A 17,891-nucleotide genomic window follows, 5' to 3' on the forward strand; every position below is an offset into this window, starting at 1 on the left:
CCCTCTCAGTTTAAACTTAATTAATGGCATAAAATCGTCACCAATTAATAATTAATAAAAAGATGTTCAAATTCATGTATGTTTTGCTTCCTCTTCAAGTTTCTTTCACTTCACCCAGAAAAACAAATGGAATGTGAAGAATATGATCTACTTCAGTCAAAGTACTCATAGGGAAGCATTGAGTTCTCATATTGTTTATTGAGATTAAGTGGAAAACAAGAGATGTAAACAAACTATTGGAATAAACTAAAATAAATTTAAGTTAAATAATTCACCATACAATTGTCAAGAAACTTAGGAATACTCCCGGCTACAAGTCTTTTTTGTTTAATTAGGATGTAACACCTTTCATATCGAAAAAGATGACCAGTGACAACTTCTTTTTAAAAGAAATTAAATACAAGAAGTTAAAGTTAAAATTGATATATATCGTTTTCTCCCATCAAAGTTGACTTGTTGTGTTTGGGAGCCAAAATATCAATGAAGAAACAAAATCTCCAAACATTTTTAAACTTATTTTTTAAAGTTTTAGTAACTAAAAATAATATATTTAAAAACCTACTGCTCAAAATTTATATAGGTTTTTTTCTTTTTCTTTTTAATTTAGTCTAACTAATTTGTTATATATTTTAAATATTTTGTCAAATTTATTATTTTTGACCATTTTTTATATTTAAATATACTTTCAACACTTCCATAAATATATCAAACTTATTAGTTCGAGAGGAGATGTTGAAAGTATAAAGGCGAGGAGGGTGTAGCTTTGGTGGGTTAGGGAAACAATTAGAAAAGGAAAGGGAAAGGAAGAAGAAGTTTGGAAAATCTTTGCTTGTTCCCCAAATTCCACATTTGACCATTTTTTTACTTCTACGAGTACAACCCCTCATGTTCACTATAAATACACCTACTTTTCTTCATTTTCAAAATCAAAACCAAAACAAAACCCATTTCTCAAACTTTGCCTCTGCTTTGATTTCTGTTAGATTAAAACCCAAAACACAGAGTAATTCAAAATGCTTTCTTCTGTCTTAGTTTCAACATTGTTGGGTTGCTTCATTCCTTCTAAATCTCCAAAGGTCTCTCATGAAGAACAACAACATTCAAACTCCAAACTCAAACAACAGAAATCAATATCTGATTCCTCATTAAAACAGTCCCCTAAAGCTCCAATAATTGTCTCTTATTTCCCTGTTTCTTCAAATCTCTCTCGCTTGTAATTTTCCCCATTGTCAACTCTGTTCTGAACTGCAAGTGACTTCAACTGAATCAAAGGCTGGAGAAGATGAAGTTTTTTTTCTTTCTTTTGTTGTCTTGATGGAGTTTAGTAAATACTTGTTTGTTCTACCTCTGTTTTGATTATTGTTATTGTGAGGTGGGTGAGGTCAATACTTTCTTTATTTATTGGAGATTTAATAATATTCAACTTTTGTTTTATTGGTTTTTTCTTCACATTTTTCAATCTTATCTTCAATTAAAATGTATAATTATTTAAAAAAAAACATAAAAAGTTAGGATTGAATTACTTAATGGCGAAAAACTCATTATCAAATAAATGACCCAAACCAAAATACATCCCTATCTCTTAAAACTAATGTTAAACGTTTGCTTGCAAAGAAGCATGCTTTAATGCACTAGCTTTGAGTTTTGACTTAAAAGCTCTTAAAAATTCAAAATCAAAAGACAAAGTGCACCACTTTTGCTCGCATAAACCAAATTATTCGTCTTTTATAAACCGAGTGTTGTGATAGACTTGTTTATTACAAATCCACAAATCTAACATCCCAAACTCACATCTCTTGTTGCTCTGAGTGAAAAAACCACAAATCCTAAAACAAATAATTATAATGAAATAATTTAACTTAAAAACTTTTGTTCCAAAGCTAAATCCTAAAACATGAATTTAGTTAGAATTTTATTTAGTGATGTTAAAAGAGGAAAGAGAGGTGAAAAAGCAGGGATTTTGGTCAAAAGAAGTATGGTTTTTAATTATTTGAGAAAGCATGATGTTGTTTCTTTGAACTTCCAACTCTTCTTCCCCCAAGACTGTCTTTATATTCACTTAGTTGTTTGAAAAAAAAAACAAGTGAGTGACTCATTTAGACCATGCTATTTGGTGTTGTTTTTTCAGTTTTTCAACTTATAATTCTACTCCCTACTTTTACTGTGGATTTCTTGTTAGAAAAAATACGTATATGTTAATTATGATTGAATTAAATTATGTTTGGGTTGAAAGTAATTATTGGTCACATGATATAATATGATAAAAAGTATAGAAAGGGTGTGAGTGATTGACATTGTACCTTCGCATACAAGTTCATCAAAAAAAGAAAAATACAACTTTGCAAAGCCAATACTTGTTCCCCAAGTTCAACATTTTGATTGACCATTCTCCACTTTTTGTAGTCCTCATGTCCACTATAAATCCAACACTATTTATCTTCATTCTCAAAATCAAAACAAAACCCATTTCTCAAAATTTGTCTCTGCTTTGGATTTTGTTACATTAGTAATTAAAAAATGCCTTCTTCTGCCTCAGTTTCAACTTTGTTTGGTTGTTTCCTTCCTTCTAAATCTTCAAAGGTCTCCCATGAAGAACAACAACATTCAAACTCAAAACTCAAACAACAGAAACCGAAATCTGATTCATCAACATCAACACAGTCTCCTAAAGCTCCAATAGTCCTTTCTTATTTCCCTGTTTCTTCAAATCTCTCTCGCTTGTGATTTTCTTTTCCCGTTATCAACTATGTTCTCTAGTGGACGACTCCTACTGAATCCAAGGTTGAAGAAGATGAAGCCTTTTCTTTCATTCTTCTATTTGGGATTTTCATATTGTTGCCTTTTCTGCTGTAACTTTGTTTATTGATTTGTTCTTCGTTGGAGACCTTATATGTATATATAGATTTTTATATTCAAATAATTTTGGCATTTCAAATGTTAAAATAGTGCCAAGATTCTTCATTGTTCGATGTGTACAATCTAACAAAATATAATATCTTTGGATATGAAAGATATGTTTGAAAATTAATTTTTTTTAATAAAAAGTGGGATAATAAAATCGGACATAATTGATATGAAGTTAAATTATACTCAATTTAGCATTTGAAAATTGAATTTTTTTGTTGATGATTTATTGGTTTATCAAGAGAACTGGAAAGAGCAAGAGAATAACAGAGGTTTTATATTAGGGTTTTTACCATGACTACGATGAAACTGAAATAAGCGTGAATTAAGAAGAAGAAAAAATCCATTTTTCTTGGATTGTGTTAGTTAAAAGCATTTCTCACAAGAGAAAAATCAATTCTTTGTTAATTATTTTGATTTAAACCACTGATAATGGAAAATTGAATTTCCAATTCATAAAATAGTGGCAGTCAAGAGCAGTAGAAGCCGTGATTCTTCATGTGATTATAAAACTGCCTCCGAGTCTCTTTGTTTGGAATGAAGATGGCTCAACTGCCAGGACAGAGTTAATATGACAGCAAGAAACGTCTTCATCATAAAAGTTATAGATATAACGTATATGAGTAAACCAATCTATTAATATCATCAATATGTCAATGAAGATAATGACGACATTCAAATAAATTTAGAGCTTGTTAAGAACGACTTTCTTAACGAACAGTTGAGTTTCATTATCATTATCAGTCAAATTTCTGTTGATAAAACAAGATTGTGCGTGTTGATAAAACAAGATTGTGCGTGTTGAACAATGCTATGACTCGCATGGATAGGAGGTAGGAGCAGTCATTGATGCAATTAACCAAATTAAATTGGGAACAAACGTTTCACCAAACGAAGCGTGTGAGAAAAATTTGTCGCCAGCAACAGTAAACATTTGTGAAAAAACAAAAATGGTATTATTGATACTATTCTCATACTATGAGTCGAAATAGCTCGGCATTTTCACTTTGTAGAAGACATCGATACGTGTGACATCCTTTTCAACAGTACCTTCAGGCAGCCTATTTGGTGTAATGTAAATTGATAAATTCTTAGGTACAAGTACAACCATTACTAAGAATCTTGTATACTCTAGCCTTCTTGGACTACAAAAAATGAATGGTGGAATCTACTTGTGAATGTCTTGAAGCACTGTCATTGAAAACTATATCTGTGCAATTAGAAGTTCATTCCATGTGTCTGGTATGCCAGGTAAGCACCAATGCAAGCAATCACTTGTGTTTAGGATTGCTCTACGAGTGTAGCGCGAGACGTGGCCTTCGTCGCGCAACTGAGAGATGGCAGTTACATCCAAGATTTTTACCTTGGTACCCTTTAAAGCACTTTCAACAACAATGTCACTGGATCCATCTTGGACAACCTCGCTCCCGCCCGACATTGGAATCATATTATCACAGGATCCCCCAGTGTTCCAATCCCCGTTGAAGAAATGTCTAGGCGAGATTGTCCTAAAGAAAACTTTTAGATTATGAGGATGCAGGGGAAGTTGTGAATCGATCCATCGGGCAATGCTGTAGACAGTCAAGTTCTTGGCATTCGCCATATCCAAAGGCTTCTTTTCTTCTGCTGGTTTTCCATCAACATACATCACCCACCTATTTGCTTGAAGTTTTCCCCTGTTCCAATGGTGACCTGTATTTAAAACCAATACATGAAATTGATGGAAGAACTTTCTCATGAAAGCTGGGGGTTGGTCCAAATGCATCGCAATATCTGTTAATGGATCTGTTCTATTAAGAGGTTCTAGATCAGACAGGCTCGCTGACCAGTAATATAGAATCGTGGTGTTTGTGTTTGGAAACCGATAAACCCACCCGTCTGGTCGAAGAGCTCCAGGGGCTTTCGCGAGACCGTATTCTCTTCCCACGTCTTCGACTTCAGGACTTTCTTCACCACCAGTGAGCATACACATCAAAGATTGGAACTGCTGCCTACCCAAGGAATCTCCTATAAATGCAAGTGTTTTGTTCTGCATTCTAGAAATCAAAATGGTATTCAAATCTCTAGAAATAACAAGTTTTAAGTATACGATACACAGATGATAAAACCATTTTCATACAACTACAAAACCAAGCCTATATACAGGTCAAATGCAGAACCGCCCTACTTCAGAAACTGAAAGTAACATTATATTATTTGCAACACATGAGGTGAAAATCTCAAATACCTTCTCAAGAATGAAGAACGCTCAAACTCTGGCATATAGCAATTTTCCGGTTGCCACCTGTATCCTTCATACGAAAAATCCTTTCTTTTTGTAAGTCTACAGGCCCACATTATTGATAGCCATTGTTTACATCCAAATCCAGAATACCATGGACGCCTGTTGTCTTCAACCCATCTACCTTTGGCGTAGTTGCAAACTGAAAGAGCAGCAATATCTTAGATATGAAACGGATAACATTTTTTTAAGGAGAATATAATTTATGCATGAATCAAGCAAATCTGGCTTGTGGCATATTCTAAACAAAAGATGAATTCAGTTTCAAGGGTAACATTAAGAACGAACAACTATGTGGTGACAATTTGAGAATCTAGACTCTACCTTTAGAGGAAGGAGACAAGATAACACCATCTTCATTGTCTTTTAATTCGGGAGTGGGCTTGGAGGAAGAATCAGCATCAGAGTTGTGTGAGATTTCTCTTGGTTTTTCTTTTTCATCAGTATTAGTACTTCTTTCCTTCATTTTATCCTCTGACTTGACCACTTCATTCTTTGGCTTAGTTGATGTTGAGGAACTATTTGACACGCCCACTACATATTCTAAGTCATGATAGAGAAAATTAATCCACAAGTTATAAGCACAATGCAAGTGAAGGAATTGTACATGGAGAAAAGAGAGAGAGAGAACATGAAAGATTTAAGCAAATCAAGTTTAGACAGTCATTCTTCTTTAGAGGAGTTACAAATTCATGCTTGTTTTAGTGGTATAGCATTCAAGAGCTGATTAGCATTGTGATCTTTAGATCACGGAAGGAAAAAAAAACCATAATTACATCTCTATTTTTACTTCTCAATCAAATTATCCAAATTTGATATTCTTAAAACAACACCAGAAATGGTAAAAAAAAAACAGAATTAAGAAAATCATTAAAGTTCATGGTAGGCCATACACAGTGATACATGTAGGTAACAACTTTCACATCTATGACCAATTGCAAACCAAGAAACAGATTGATGACAATTAAGCATTCAAGTCAAGTTACCAAAGATAGAAAGCACGGAATTCTACAAATAATATCCCATCAAAGCCTTTACACATTTATCCCATTCATATTAGAAAGTAGAAAGAATATGATAATTAATCATATAATTATGATCAGTTGGCTAAATACCTGAAACTGGTATCATATACTGCTCTCTTGTCAATGGAAGAAAACTGGCAATATATTTTTTATCCCAAGCCCAGAACAATACGGTTGTAAACATAAGAACAACCAGAGCAATGGAAAGATATCCCCCCCTCAGCCTGGTGATGTTTCCACCTTTCATCTCTTGCTTATATGAACATGTATTGAAAAAATTCCCTCAGGTCACTTTAGGGGCATTTCTTCAGCACATTAGCATATGCCTCTCTATGTAACTGTGTCTACATATAAAAATTTGCAGACATATCAGCAAAAACAAAACGACAAATAAAAAAAAAATAAAAAATCTTAATTCCAGTTCCCTAGACGACATTATGGAAGAAAATGAATTGCTAATTGGTTAGCTCCAAAAGATTGTCTAACACAATGCCATTGAAATAGCTAACAACAAAGTGACAGCCACACGAGGTTCTCAAACAAATGTGAATTTGGAAAGTAGAAGCTAAAACCATCAGTTATGCCAGAGCTAAATCGATCAAGGAGAGAGTGTTAAAGAAACTAAGCTGCCACAATCAATCAGAACCCAAATGTGATTTTGTACAATTAACCCACCGATCGATTCGACTCATTGTGATTTCTAAGAAAATAAGAGGAGGGTAAGGAAGAAAAAGCTAAAACAATGGAGATTGCAGTGAAAAAGGTGAATAAAACAAGAAAATTCACGCACCCAAATGTGGGAAAGTAGGAGATGGAGATGCTGGCGCGGTTTCTTAGGAGAAAATCTTAGGCAATTAACATTTGAAGAGAGAAATACAGAGCTCTTCTCTCAAAATGATTAGATCCAAAGGAAAGTTCAGAGACGATGATGAGACAAAAGAGAGGTTTCTTCAGCACCAAAGACTGAATACAGAGATCGCCTTTGGTGAAACTTGAATGACTAAAATACCCCTTACGTTTCCCACGTGGCGTGTTGTGATTGTTTGTGTCCCAAGCTGCTAAGAGGGTAGTTCGATTTATTTAAATTGTTCCTTTTCTTTATGATAACATATTATTTTACTATTTTCTAAATAAATTCATTGTTTTGCTTTACATGAAAACAACTTTTTCTTTTTCGTTTTTAATTTTAAAAGATTGTTTGTAAAAGTTTGAACAACAGAATATTATTATTAAAAGCTTAAAATACAATTTTTTGTTCCTTTAATCTTAATTTATACTATCAAATATTCAATTTTTTAAAATAAATTGAATTTAACAATCTAATCTCTAGAATTAAAATTAGAGAGAGTAGGAATGTATGTTTAAAAGTAAAAGAGACTAAAATTAGATAAATTCTAAAATCTAAAATATATGTTAGCCTTCTCTATCATAGATTCTTTTTTTGGTGCTCACGTGGAATATAATACGAAGATTATTTGGGAGAGATTTGTTTACGTGCTCTTGTACGGTTATTTGGTGTTAGCAAGGTTTGAATGTCATATTTATATTACTATGACCTATAGAGACTCGTTCAAGTTATAGGAAGGAGATTGATAAAGTGTTTGATGCTTGTAGAGCTGTTGAAATGAGATCTATTTCATAAATGGTATCCAAATATCAAAGCTTTGAAGGGTTAATGGTACATCCTTTAGGTGAGTTGGATGGGTGTTATAGTGGGTTGACTTCCTACATTTCCTTCCCCTTCTAAATTAGCAACTCAATGTGATCATGGCAGGGTGAGGTGGACTCGATTGGATTGTTCTTTCTCCCATCATTCTTGATGAAGAGGTTCAACTATAAAATCATTTTCTTTCTAAACAATTTGGGACAAGGTTAGCTGTGCTAGCCTTAGAACAAATAAATTAAAATTAAGAAAGGGAAAAAAAAGGAGAAAAAAAACTTTCCTTTTAACAAAGAGGCATATGCCGAGAGCAGCCTGAAATTGTATAACTTAATTAAATCTAAAAAGAGAAGAAGAAAACCACCAAAAATCCTCATCTAAGTCTCAAATTCACTGAATCCAGTCCAAAGGAATTTCAAATTGGTCTCTCCCACATCTCAAAAGGCCATTCCTTTCCTTTTGCCTTCTCATCTTCCTCAAATTCCAATGTATTAGAGCCAACCAGCCGCTTCTTATTTTATCCCCATATTTATTCCAAACCCAATTCCCCTTTTTCCCACTTCTCCTTTCCCATGGCTCGTTTTTGCGACCTTCAATCGCTTTCTTCCCCATTTTCCTCTCACCCAACAATACCCAGGTCCCCAAATTTCAAACCCATTTTCTCTTTTCACTGCAGTTCCGCATCATCTTCCTCTTCTTCCCCATTTACAGAGAAACACTCCGTCAAGAGATACCAAAGAGACGATTGGTTGTACAAGTACCAATCGGACCAACCTTCTGTTACTTCATCGTGTTCTATTCCTTATGATTCTGAGTCCATTCGGCAGAATGACATTGCCATGCAGCTTCCGGAGCTCAAGAAATTGCTGGAGGTGCTTAGGGAAAAAAGGGTAAGTAATGGATGCGATGATGGAAAATGTGGACCTGGAGATGTGTTTCTGGTGGGGACTGGCCCCGGTGATCCAGAGCTTTTGACATTGAAGGCAGTGAAAGTGATTCAGAGTGCTGATTTGCTTTTGTATGATCGATTGGTTTCCAATGATGTATTGGAATTGGTGGGTCCTGATGCTAGGCTTCTCTATGTGGGAAAGACTGCAGGTTACCATAGCAGAACCCAGGTGAGCGTTTTCTTCTAAAAATCTCTTCTCATGAGGATTGTTTATGTTTATCTATCGTTCTTGTGAAATGGGTAGAGCATTTTCAATTTTGTTGCTGAATGGGAATTGTTTCAGGAGGAGATTCATGAGTTACTTCTGAACTTTGCTGAAGCTGGAGCTACAGTTGTGAGGCTTAAAGGAGGAGACCCTCTTGTAAGTGTGAATTTGAATGGTTGAAGTGCGATTGTGAATTTGGTTTGTCATTCAAGTGATGTATCCTGAAAAGTTGTGTTGTTTGGGCTTTTTAGGTGTTTGGAAGGGGCGGGGAGGAGATGGATTTCTTGCAACAGCAAGGGATTCAAGTAAAAATTGTTCCTGGTTAGTGCATTTCTGAATATTTGCAGTTTTAAGCACATTGTCTTAAGTGTTTTCAAGTGACTCCAACGATATGGAAATTCCTTGTTAGAAGTTCAGTGCACTCATTTCTTTTTGGATCATAAAATGTAACACTTGTTTCGACTGGAGAATTTCGTAGGGAAGGCACAAATACTTCATGGATTTCGCCCCAAGCGGGGCATTACATTCCTACACCCCACCACCCTACTCTATTTTCTGCCCTCAACTCCTCAAGGACAAAGAGCACGGAGTGACATTAAGTTATGTTGAATAGAGCCAGTAGGAGTGAGCTTGTTTGAAATAGGATTGGGGGGACATTCTCATTCCCTAGAACAAGGTCGCTTGAATTTACTTCAGGCTAGGAGTCAAATCAATTAACTGTTATAAATATGTTGCATTCTCATTTCCCAATGTCATGTCTATGCATCAACATTTTAAGGAAACCACCTCATATTAGGAGATATGTTTGTTTCCCTTGTAGGTATAACTGCTGCTTCAGGTATAGCAGCTGAATTGGGAATTCCTTTAACACACAGAGGAGTTGCAACGAGTGTCAGGTTTCTTACTGGCCACTCGAGGAAGGGTGGAACTGATCCTTTATATGTAGCGGAAAATGCAGCTGATCCAGATTCAACTTTGGTTGTATACATGGGTCTATCAACTCTTCCATCTCTGGCCCTTAAGTTAATGCATCATGGTCTGCCTCCTGATACCCCAGCCGCTGCCGTTGAACGAGGAACAACACCCCAACAAAGAACTGTAAGAACAATTCTCTGATTTCTTAAACTTTTGTCATGGGTTGGGTAGAGTTCAATCATATACTCAGCTTAAAGTAGGAGATCTCTCATATGTCAAATCTATTTTCTTATCTGTGTCTTTCTACATTTTTAGTGAACAGGTTTTAGACATTTATATCAATGGGGAAGGATATGTTTTCACTTTAGTTTTTTCATTTCGTTTTGGTAGTGTCTATAACAAATCTTGCTTGGATCTGTTACATTTGTGTAGGTTTTTGCACAACTGAAGGATCTTGCAGATGAAATCAAAGCAGCAGAGTTGGTTTCACCTACTTTAATTGTCATTGGAAGAGTGGTTTCTCTGTCACCACATTGGTCTCTTTCTTCCAATGAAGCATCCAGTTTGGTGGAAGCCTAATAGAATAACGGAGCCTAGAAAAAGGTCAAGCAAACAAGGAATAGTTCTTCATTCTGTCACTTCAAAATTACTTTTGAGGAGCAACTGCGATAAAAAGCTTGGGATATTGAGTTTCTCCACAAGATTTTGTCATGAATGAGTGTGGAAAAGAAGAATTGCGAACTCTCCCATCTACTCTTCTGCATTTGATTGGTCTGCCCATTGCATTCAAACAACTCGATTAGGAGTTTTCTCAATGGAGGGGACTGATGCAGTGATTTTCTTTATCAGATGCTATACCCGAGCACGGTGAAGCAGCATGTTCTCATTGCCATTTCTTGCAATGATTCAAATAAAACTTCCAAACTCCAAGGTTTTTCTTATAGTTCATGAAGAATCTTGTGCAGTGAGATTACTTTATCAGCAACCAATCTTGTTGAAGAAATCTTCATGGTGTGACTGAAATTCAGAAATTTTATTGGACTATCTGGTGTATTTGTTATCAGCTAACGTCTTTTGTTTGTTCCCTTTTCTCGAGATAGTTCCAGCTCTAGAATTGTCTTTATATTGAATAGAAGTTTTAGAAATGACAAATATTGAAGGCATACGTATTGATGTTCACCTCAAATATGAATTTATGGTTTCTGCAGTCTGGATTTTATTGTTTGGAAAATGCATTGGCGTAACCAAGAGGTCGGAAGTTCAATCTTTCGAAGTGCTTGAGTTTTAAGTCTGAATAGGATCACAATTCCAACTTTGTTCGGAAGCCATACTTTAGCACCATTTTATTTTATTTTATTTTTTGAGTCAACTATGCCTCTAAACTTGTCAAATAATACCAACTTAGATTAAATGTTCAATTTCATTAAACAAGTCTTGGCAATAACCTTATGTAAATTCGTAATACACTCGTTAAAGTTCTAATTGAAAGAAATTGCATAGTTAAGGTCTGAATTGATACATCATTTCCAAATCTTTGTACAAGCCAAAATTAACGTGAACCATCAATAGTTTTATTATTATTTAAGTGGAATCAATAAGAAAAACGATACATAATAACTTAACCAGATCGATCAATTTGAACTGGTTCCACTTGATTCATAAACAAATTGAACTGGTTCATCCTGATTCATAGATACTTCTACATTGAAAATTCATCGGAATTCTCACACCAAGCAAAACAGCTTTTGTGCGAGAAATTCCCAACACACGAACAAAACACATCCCTTACTTCACCCTCTTCACCTTCCTTATTCGTTACACTGCTTCCATAGAAAGCTCCGGCAGGTGGGAGAGATTTCTACTGCAGAGCTCAACGGAGAAGGAATCGCTTCAACCAGTAAGCAGAATACTTGAGGTACCTTCCTAATTTGTGCCTAAAATCAACGTAGACGAGGCCAAACCGCACCGTGTAGCCTGCATCCCATTCGAAGTCATCCAAAAGTGTCCATGCATAGTATCCCTTAACATCCACTCCTTCACTGTAATGTCAAAGAAATAAAAGAACACCCAAATCGTTAGAAAAGTTCTGAGTTCATCTGCAGTTAACAATGGAGTTTGGCGTTTATGAAATCATTCATACTTAATAGCTTGAAGAAGAGAGGCAAGATGAGCATGGTGGTATCTGATCCTTGTTCCATCTTTCAAAGCTTCCTTAATTGGTTGTGTACTATTGTCTGAATAAGCCATACCTATAATAGTAAAACACGCAACAAAAGCCAATAGTTTATATACCCATTCATTCGAGAGAGACATAGTAGAAACAGAGAGAGAATTACCATTCTCAGTAATGTAGATAGTTGGGCTTTTGTACTGTGCTTTTATATATTTCAACAATAGACGAATACCCTCTGGGTAGATGTAAAGCCAGTTCAAACCAGTCTGTAGAGAGAAACCCATTTATAGGTCAAGAACTCAGCTATTAATTAAAACACTGAAAATTACAGCTCCAGATAGAAAGAATGTGAGATTACGAACCGCTGGTCCAATTAGAACGCCATCTCTCTCCGCTGTAGAAACAGATTGAAAAACAAGTATATGTTAAGGATCACTGAAAAAATCACCTAAACAAACTTGATCCCATGCATCAATTTTCATCCTTAACTTTCAACTTCAATTACATTACTTACCCATTTTCGAAAGAAGAAAGAGAAACAGCCTACCCATGTTTGAATACTCACTGATTTCAATAAATGCAGCTCACCCAGTTAAGGATAATGTGCCAAAATCGACCATCTAGTAAAATTTTAAATTTTTTTTTACAAACTTCTGATTTCATTTTTTCTTAAATTTCCACCCATTTTGTAACATATTTATGTTTAATAGTTCAATAAATACACAGTGCATAGCAAATTCGAGTTTTAAGGCAGAGATATCTCAGTAGGTTTATGAAGACATACTAGAAAGTGAGACGTGCATATCAGAACTGTAGCTTTTGTTCGGCGAATTTGAGAAAGGCACATCGTCAGCAAAATTCCCGGTATAGTAATTTAGTCCAAGAAAATCAAACGATCCTTTAATGTTTTTCGACTCTGCAACGGAGAATTTCGGCAACCTATCTCCGACGTACTCGCGCATTGATTTCGGGTAATCACCATAAGTGATTGGATGCATAAACCTACAATTCATTTCATTAACTTTCACCCAGATTTCTTAATTAGCTATTATGATGAAGAAAAAAAACTCACCATCCGAAGAAGAAATCAAGAGCTCGATTCGCCGCCTTTTGAGAAGCTGCTGTATTTCGTTTGGGCCTAAACCAATGAGTCACCAATGTGATTCCAATTTGACCCTTCTGCTTCTTCTGTAGATCTCAAATCGTTTTTCGAATCAAAACAAGTTAAACACAGATTAATTTAGGGATTTGTTCTTCAATACATACCTGATACTTTTGCTTGTACAGTTTGACAGCAGCGGAGTGGGAGAGAAGGAGATTGTGAGCGACAATGTAAGGTTCGGTCGCGGAGTTGCCGGCAGTGCAATTTCCGACGTAGTTGGAACATCTTCCGGGAGCGAATGTCCCGCCGTTGTACCCATTAAAGCTGTATGAAAATGGTTCGTTGAGGGTTACCCAATACTTGACCCGATCACCGAATAATTTGAAGCACAAATCCACATATTCCCGAAAATCATTCCTGTTTAACCACAGAAACATCACTAAATAAAATATGTTTATATGACTCGATCAAGTCAGTAACTTGGTTGCTCTTACACAATTTTGTGAGAAAATTAAATCTGGAGGATGATATTTACTTACACAACTTTGCTACTTAGAAATCCTCCGTACTCATCTTCAAGTGCTTGAGGGAGATCCCAATGAAACAAAGTGACATATGGCACTATTTCTGCATTATATTTTACCATTTTTTACATCATTTGAATGCCACCAAAGTGTGACAATTAATAATAACACCAATAAATTTCCTTATCAAAACAAACATTCAATGGATGAATTAAACTTACTATTGGCAAGGAGTTCGTTGATGACATTGTTGTAGAATTTGACGCCAAGTGGGTTAATTCCTCCACGAATTTTCCCCTCTACAATTTATTTTTTTACAAAAAAAGAAAAATTAAAATTTTTATCATGAAGTGAAAGGGAAATATTGAGATGGAATAATGGAAAGAAAATAGTATGATCTTACTTGGCAGAATTCTAGACCAAGAGATGGAGAATCTAAAAGAGTCCAACCCCATTAGTTTCATTAATTTTATATCCTCCTGAAAATTAAATTGCAAATTTAAAATAATAATAGAAGAAACAATTGGTATTTACAAGCCATGTAACACATGATATAATATATAGTTTTGGGTCATAGTTATTAAATACAAAACCATAATCTTACCTTGTAACGATGGTAGAAATCCGTAGCTCTTTCTCCACTGCTATGGTCCCATATTTTTTCTGTGTTCATTTATTTCTCTTCGTCAATATCCCAAAAATAGAACCGTCACAATTTTTAAAATAATTAAATTAATTTTCTTCACATCTAAACACTAATAAATGTAAAGAATTTTATTGATATAACATAATATTATATATCTTCTCAGAGAATAATATTCATTTAATATAATTACATATTTTAAAAAAACCATTGTTTTCAGATTTGGAAAAAACTAGTTTTGAAAATAATTATACCTATAAATGAGAGATATTTTTAAAAATAAAAAATTTGACAAACTATACCTAATCGTATAACAAAATTTTAATTCAAGTCTAAAATAAATAACCAACATTTTAACTAAATTTAAATAATTGTTTGTCTAAATTATTACCATTACACTATTTTCTTTACCAACTTTTGTGATCTACAAATCTTTTTAAAAAGGAAAAATTACTTCTAAGGTAGATTTAAAATATATATTAAAATAGTTTTGGCATAAAAGATGAGTACTTTTGAAAAGACATTTTACTTCTTCTCACTTCTCATTTATTTATAATACTAATAGATTATAATACTAATGGAGATAAACATTAGTAGATCTGAGTTAGGTGATGATCGACATAGTAAATGTTCAAATTGAAGAACTTATAAAGGAACATAAACTATATGTTTGTTGATTTAATCAAATAAAATTGGTTGAGGTATATGTTGATCAAATAAATGATAACATTACAAGTTAAATGATAAATCCTTTATAGTTTTGATTTGTTCTTTAAAGATTAAAATTTCAATCTCAAATTTAAGTTTAAATATGTCATAATTTATGTAGGAATGGTCGGATATTCTGTTTAGTTGATTATGTAAATCAAATACTATATACTTTTAAATCAAGTTATGTAGACCCATTTAATTTAGTTGCAACTTTATTTTTTGCTTTTATGTTTTTCTAAAATTTTACTTCTATCACTATTTTTTTTACTAGGGTTTTCATATCTTTAAATAAAATATTTAAAATGTATTATATTTTAATTACTTTTTCCAGTGAGTTTCAAGTTAGAGTAGACTAAACAAAATCTTCTAGATAAAAAATAAACTTAGTAGTTAGAAAAGTATTTGTAAGCTTAATTAACTTATAAGAGAAAAAAAATAAAACTAAATTATTAGTAAATACAACATATTGAACCCTAAAATTCTTCCATACATATACTAATTAAATTAAAAATTATCAAACCTAAAGAAAAAAGTTAATTTTAAAGTTTTGGTAAATGGGGAAATCAAAAGGTGAGACCTGGGTGGTTCTTAGTGAAAGTATCCCAAATACTTGGACCTCTCCCATCAAGACTGGCTGCTCCTTCTAACTGTAAACAACCAACAACGTACATTATCCACCTCATAAATTTGACAAAAGAAGAAGAAGAAAGTCTGCCGACATGTCGACATTAAGAGGAACCTGATAAGCAGCGGACCCAGCTCCGAAGATAAACCCTGCCGGAAAACTACTCCGGTTGAACGGAACTGAGGTATGACTTGGCTCAACAGGAGGGCTGGTCCCACCGGTGCCCAAAGCGCCACTGGCAATGGACGCCGCGATTAGCGTTATCAGAAGCACCGGAGCATTATACGCCGCCGTCATGGCTACAAACTTGGTCGTCGGATCTTGTGCAAATGCCTTACCCCCAACTGGCCTTTAAATAATGAGAGTTCGCTCATAACTTGGGGGTTTGTGTAAGATTATTAATATTAAAATTAAATCTGGATCTCTTTTATATTTTTTGTGTGTTTAGTAGTGATGAAGTGAAGTTTTGTATTTGATTTAAATAGTAATAAAAGTCAGTAAATTTTAATCAATTAAAAAATTCTTTCCACTATTTTACATCAATGCATGAATGCATGCACATGTACTGTCAATAGAAATAGAAATTTGTTAATATCCAATGATCGAACTTAAAAATATAAATTTTGAAAATTTTCGGATCAAATAAATTTACCTAATCATAAGAATAAAAGTTTATTAAACGAAGTATATACCTTTAGAACTAAGCTTTGTTACTTAGTAAACTCAAGAGAAATTTCTATAAAATATATTTCACATCGACCAAATAAAACTTCTAATATTTATTTAAAGTTAAGTAGCATTATATTATTATTATTTGATAGTAGTTTTTCATTACTCTCTTTTTTACATTATTTTTTCAAATAACATTATGAAAAAAGTTAGAAAGTAGTTGTAGTTATATTATTATTTTGAGTACATTTTTTATTTTATAAATATTGCTATTATAGTCTAAAGATAATATATTAAATAAGTAGTACACGAGTCATGTTTTGGAAAAGCAATTATGGAAGTAAAATTATATTGATCATCAATCGACTATAAAATACTTTTTTTTTTGTTGCCTTTTAGTTTAGAGAATCCATTCAAATCATTGACTTTCTAAACTTGTAATACGTATTTCAATATCTTAATCAATTAAATAATTAGTGGTTCGATTACAAATTGATAACAAAACTTAAAAGATAAAAAAAATTAAATAAATACATTTTTTCTCAAGAAAAAAAAGGTATTTTTCCTGAATGTAGATATTACATTTTCAATTTTTATTAAATTAGACCATAAGTGTAAATAAATATTGCCATTTTTACCTTATAATAAGATTTTGGTGAAAAAAATCAATTCAATAAAAACATTATCACATGTATTTAATAGATGGTAAATATATATTTAGAATAAAATTGACAAAACGTAAAAAATAAAAATATTAAAGTTGGGTTTTTATTATTAAATATGAGATATGCAAACAATTCATACTCCAAGGATGATAATGTAATCGACTTTAAATCAAATTTAAAAAATAGTCCTCTAGAACAATTGAGAAGTGAAATCTTGCATATAATAATTAAAAATAAAAAGTAATTCAAAATAATATGATATATTATAAAATAAGATAAGGCAATATTTAATCTTGAAAAAAAGTCATATCTTCAAGGGTTAATTACATTACATATTTTAATCATAGTTGGATTAAAATAAAATCTCATAAAAAAATATATTATTTATTCTCTTATTGACTTAACATCAAAACCTTCTTTCTTTGTTTATGAAAGTATTCTCTTTTCCAAATTATAAATTTACTGTCGTAAAAGTCGTTGAATTTTTTTAATGAATTGGTGTATTTCAAGTTTGCAAATGAACGTGATCAACCTCAATCATGCAGGTTCAAGATGGAACCTAGGTAAATAAGTCTTATTTTGCCCATATCTTCCAACCTTAAAAAGGATCACATTTATTGAACAATAATTTCATTTAAGTATGAACATAGAGCTAGTGATTTTTTTAACATAGAAACGAAAGTGTGACGAGTGTAGGGCTGTATGAAGTGTTGTGGAATCCACATTAAAAGAAAAAACGATGGCGAATGAATCAGAAAAGAGAGTGATGTAGAACTCTCACCTCCTCGGCTCCTCCATTATTTGATTCACCAAAGCTGTCTTTTCCACCTTTTCTTTTTT

General features: G+C 33.3%; 3 protein-coding genes across 6 annotated transcripts; 1 reads left to right on the top strand and 2 right to left on the bottom strand.

Moving 5' to 3' along the window:
* Positions 1-3,750: 3,750 nt before the first annotated feature.
* On the bottom strand, positions 3,751-7,173 carry LOC101208929 (protein trichome birefringence-like 14). 4 transcript variants are annotated; one of them, XM_031888375.1, is made up of 6 exons: positions 7,001-7,173; positions 6,301-6,554; positions 5,510-5,728; positions 5,132-5,327; positions 4,779-4,940; positions 4,456-4,596 (listed from the first exon to the last, which is right to left on the bottom strand). In XM_031888375.1, exons 2-6 carry the CDS (start codon positions 6,455-6,457, stop codon positions 4,560-4,562), a joined length of 771 nt encoding a protein of 256 aa, XP_031744235.1. In that variant the 5' UTR covers positions 6,458-6,554; positions 7,001-7,173; the 3' UTR covers positions 4,456-4,559. The 4 variants fall into 4 exon arrangements, with proteins under 4 accessions (XP_031744234.1, XP_011659465.1, XP_011659464.1 ...); XM_031888374.1 differs by having other exon boundaries at positions 3,751-4,940; positions 5,510-5,719; positions 7,001-7,171; XM_011661163.2 differs by having other exon boundaries at positions 3,751-4,940; positions 6,301-6,548; positions 7,001-7,170.
* Positions 7,174-8,232: 1,059 nt separating this feature from the next.
* LOC101222061 (uroporphyrinogen-III C-methyltransferase) lies at positions 8,233-11,254 on the top strand. Its single transcript, XM_004135861.3, has 5 exons — positions 8,233-8,988; positions 9,103-9,180; positions 9,276-9,345; positions 9,845-10,122; positions 10,372-11,254. Exons 1-5 carry the CDS (start codon positions 8,443-8,445, stop codon positions 10,516-10,518), a joined length of 1,119 nt encoding a protein of 372 aa, XP_004135909.1. The 5' UTR covers positions 8,233-8,442; the 3' UTR covers positions 10,519-11,254.
* A 182-nt stretch (positions 11,255-11,436) lies between these two features.
* LOC101221825 (vicianin hydrolase) lies at positions 11,437-16,051 on the bottom strand. The gene is made up of 13 exons (XM_004135860.3): positions 15,832-16,051; positions 15,670-15,739; positions 14,343-14,401; positions 14,142-14,217; positions 13,960-14,037; positions 13,754-13,841; positions 13,379-13,631; positions 13,185-13,300; positions 12,897-13,114; positions 12,475-12,506; positions 12,276-12,378; positions 12,080-12,188; positions 11,437-11,978 (listed from the first exon to the last, which is right to left on the bottom strand). The coding sequence occupies exons 1-13, from the start codon at positions 16,012-16,014 to the stop codon at positions 11,810-11,812; spliced, it is 1,554 nt and encodes a 517-aa protein (XP_004135908.1). The 5' UTR covers positions 16,015-16,051; the 3' UTR covers positions 11,437-11,809.
* Between the last annotated feature and the right edge of the window lie 1,840 nt (positions 16,052-17,891).

The sequence above is a fragment of the Cucumis sativus genome, chromosome 7 (genome assembly GCF_000004075.3).
Source record: "Cucumis sativus cultivar 9930 chromosome 7, Cucumber_9930_V3, whole genome shotgun sequence".
NCBI lineage: Eukaryota > Viridiplantae > Streptophyta > Magnoliopsida > Cucurbitales > Cucurbitaceae > Cucumis > Cucumis sativus.

Bases quoted from the DNA above. Each gene is read 5' to 3' on its own strand.
- LOC101221825 (XM_004135860.3), bottom strand. From the start codon at position 16,014: ATGACGGCGGCGTATAATGCTCCGGTGCTTCTGATAACGCTAATCGCG. The intron at 13,632-13,753 runs GTAAGTAAATAT...GTGGTTAAACAG, and splicing joins TTTCTAAGTAGCAAAGTTGT to GAATGATTTTCGGGAATATG. The intron at 11,979-12,079 runs GTATGAATGATT...TTGACATTACAG, and splicing joins TCTCTTCTTCAAGCTATTAA to TGAAGGAGTGGATGTTAAGG.
- LOC101222061 (XM_004135861.3), top strand. From the start codon at position 8,443: ATGGCTCGTTTTTGCGACCTTCAATCGCTTTCTTCCCCATTTTCCTCT. The intron at 8,989-9,102 runs GTGAGCGTTTTC...GAATTGTTTCAG, and splicing joins GTTACCATAGCAGAACCCAG to GAGGAGATTCATGAGTTACT. The intron at 10,123-10,371 runs GTAAGAACAATT...ACATTTGTGTAG, and splicing joins CAACACCCCAACAAAGAACT to GTTTTTGCACAACTGAAGGA.
- LOC101208929 (XM_011661163.2), bottom strand. From the start codon at position 6,457: ATGAAAGGTGGAAACATCACCAGGCTGAGGGGGGGATATCTTTCCATT. The intron at 5,729-6,300 runs GTATTTAGCCAA...ATCATGACTTAG, and splicing joins GTATATGATACCAGTTTCAG to AATATGTAGTGGGCGTGTCA. The intron at 4,941-5,131 runs GTATTTGAGATT...TTTGATTTCTAG, and splicing joins CGTTCTTCATTCTTGAGAAG to AATGCAGAACAAAACACTTG.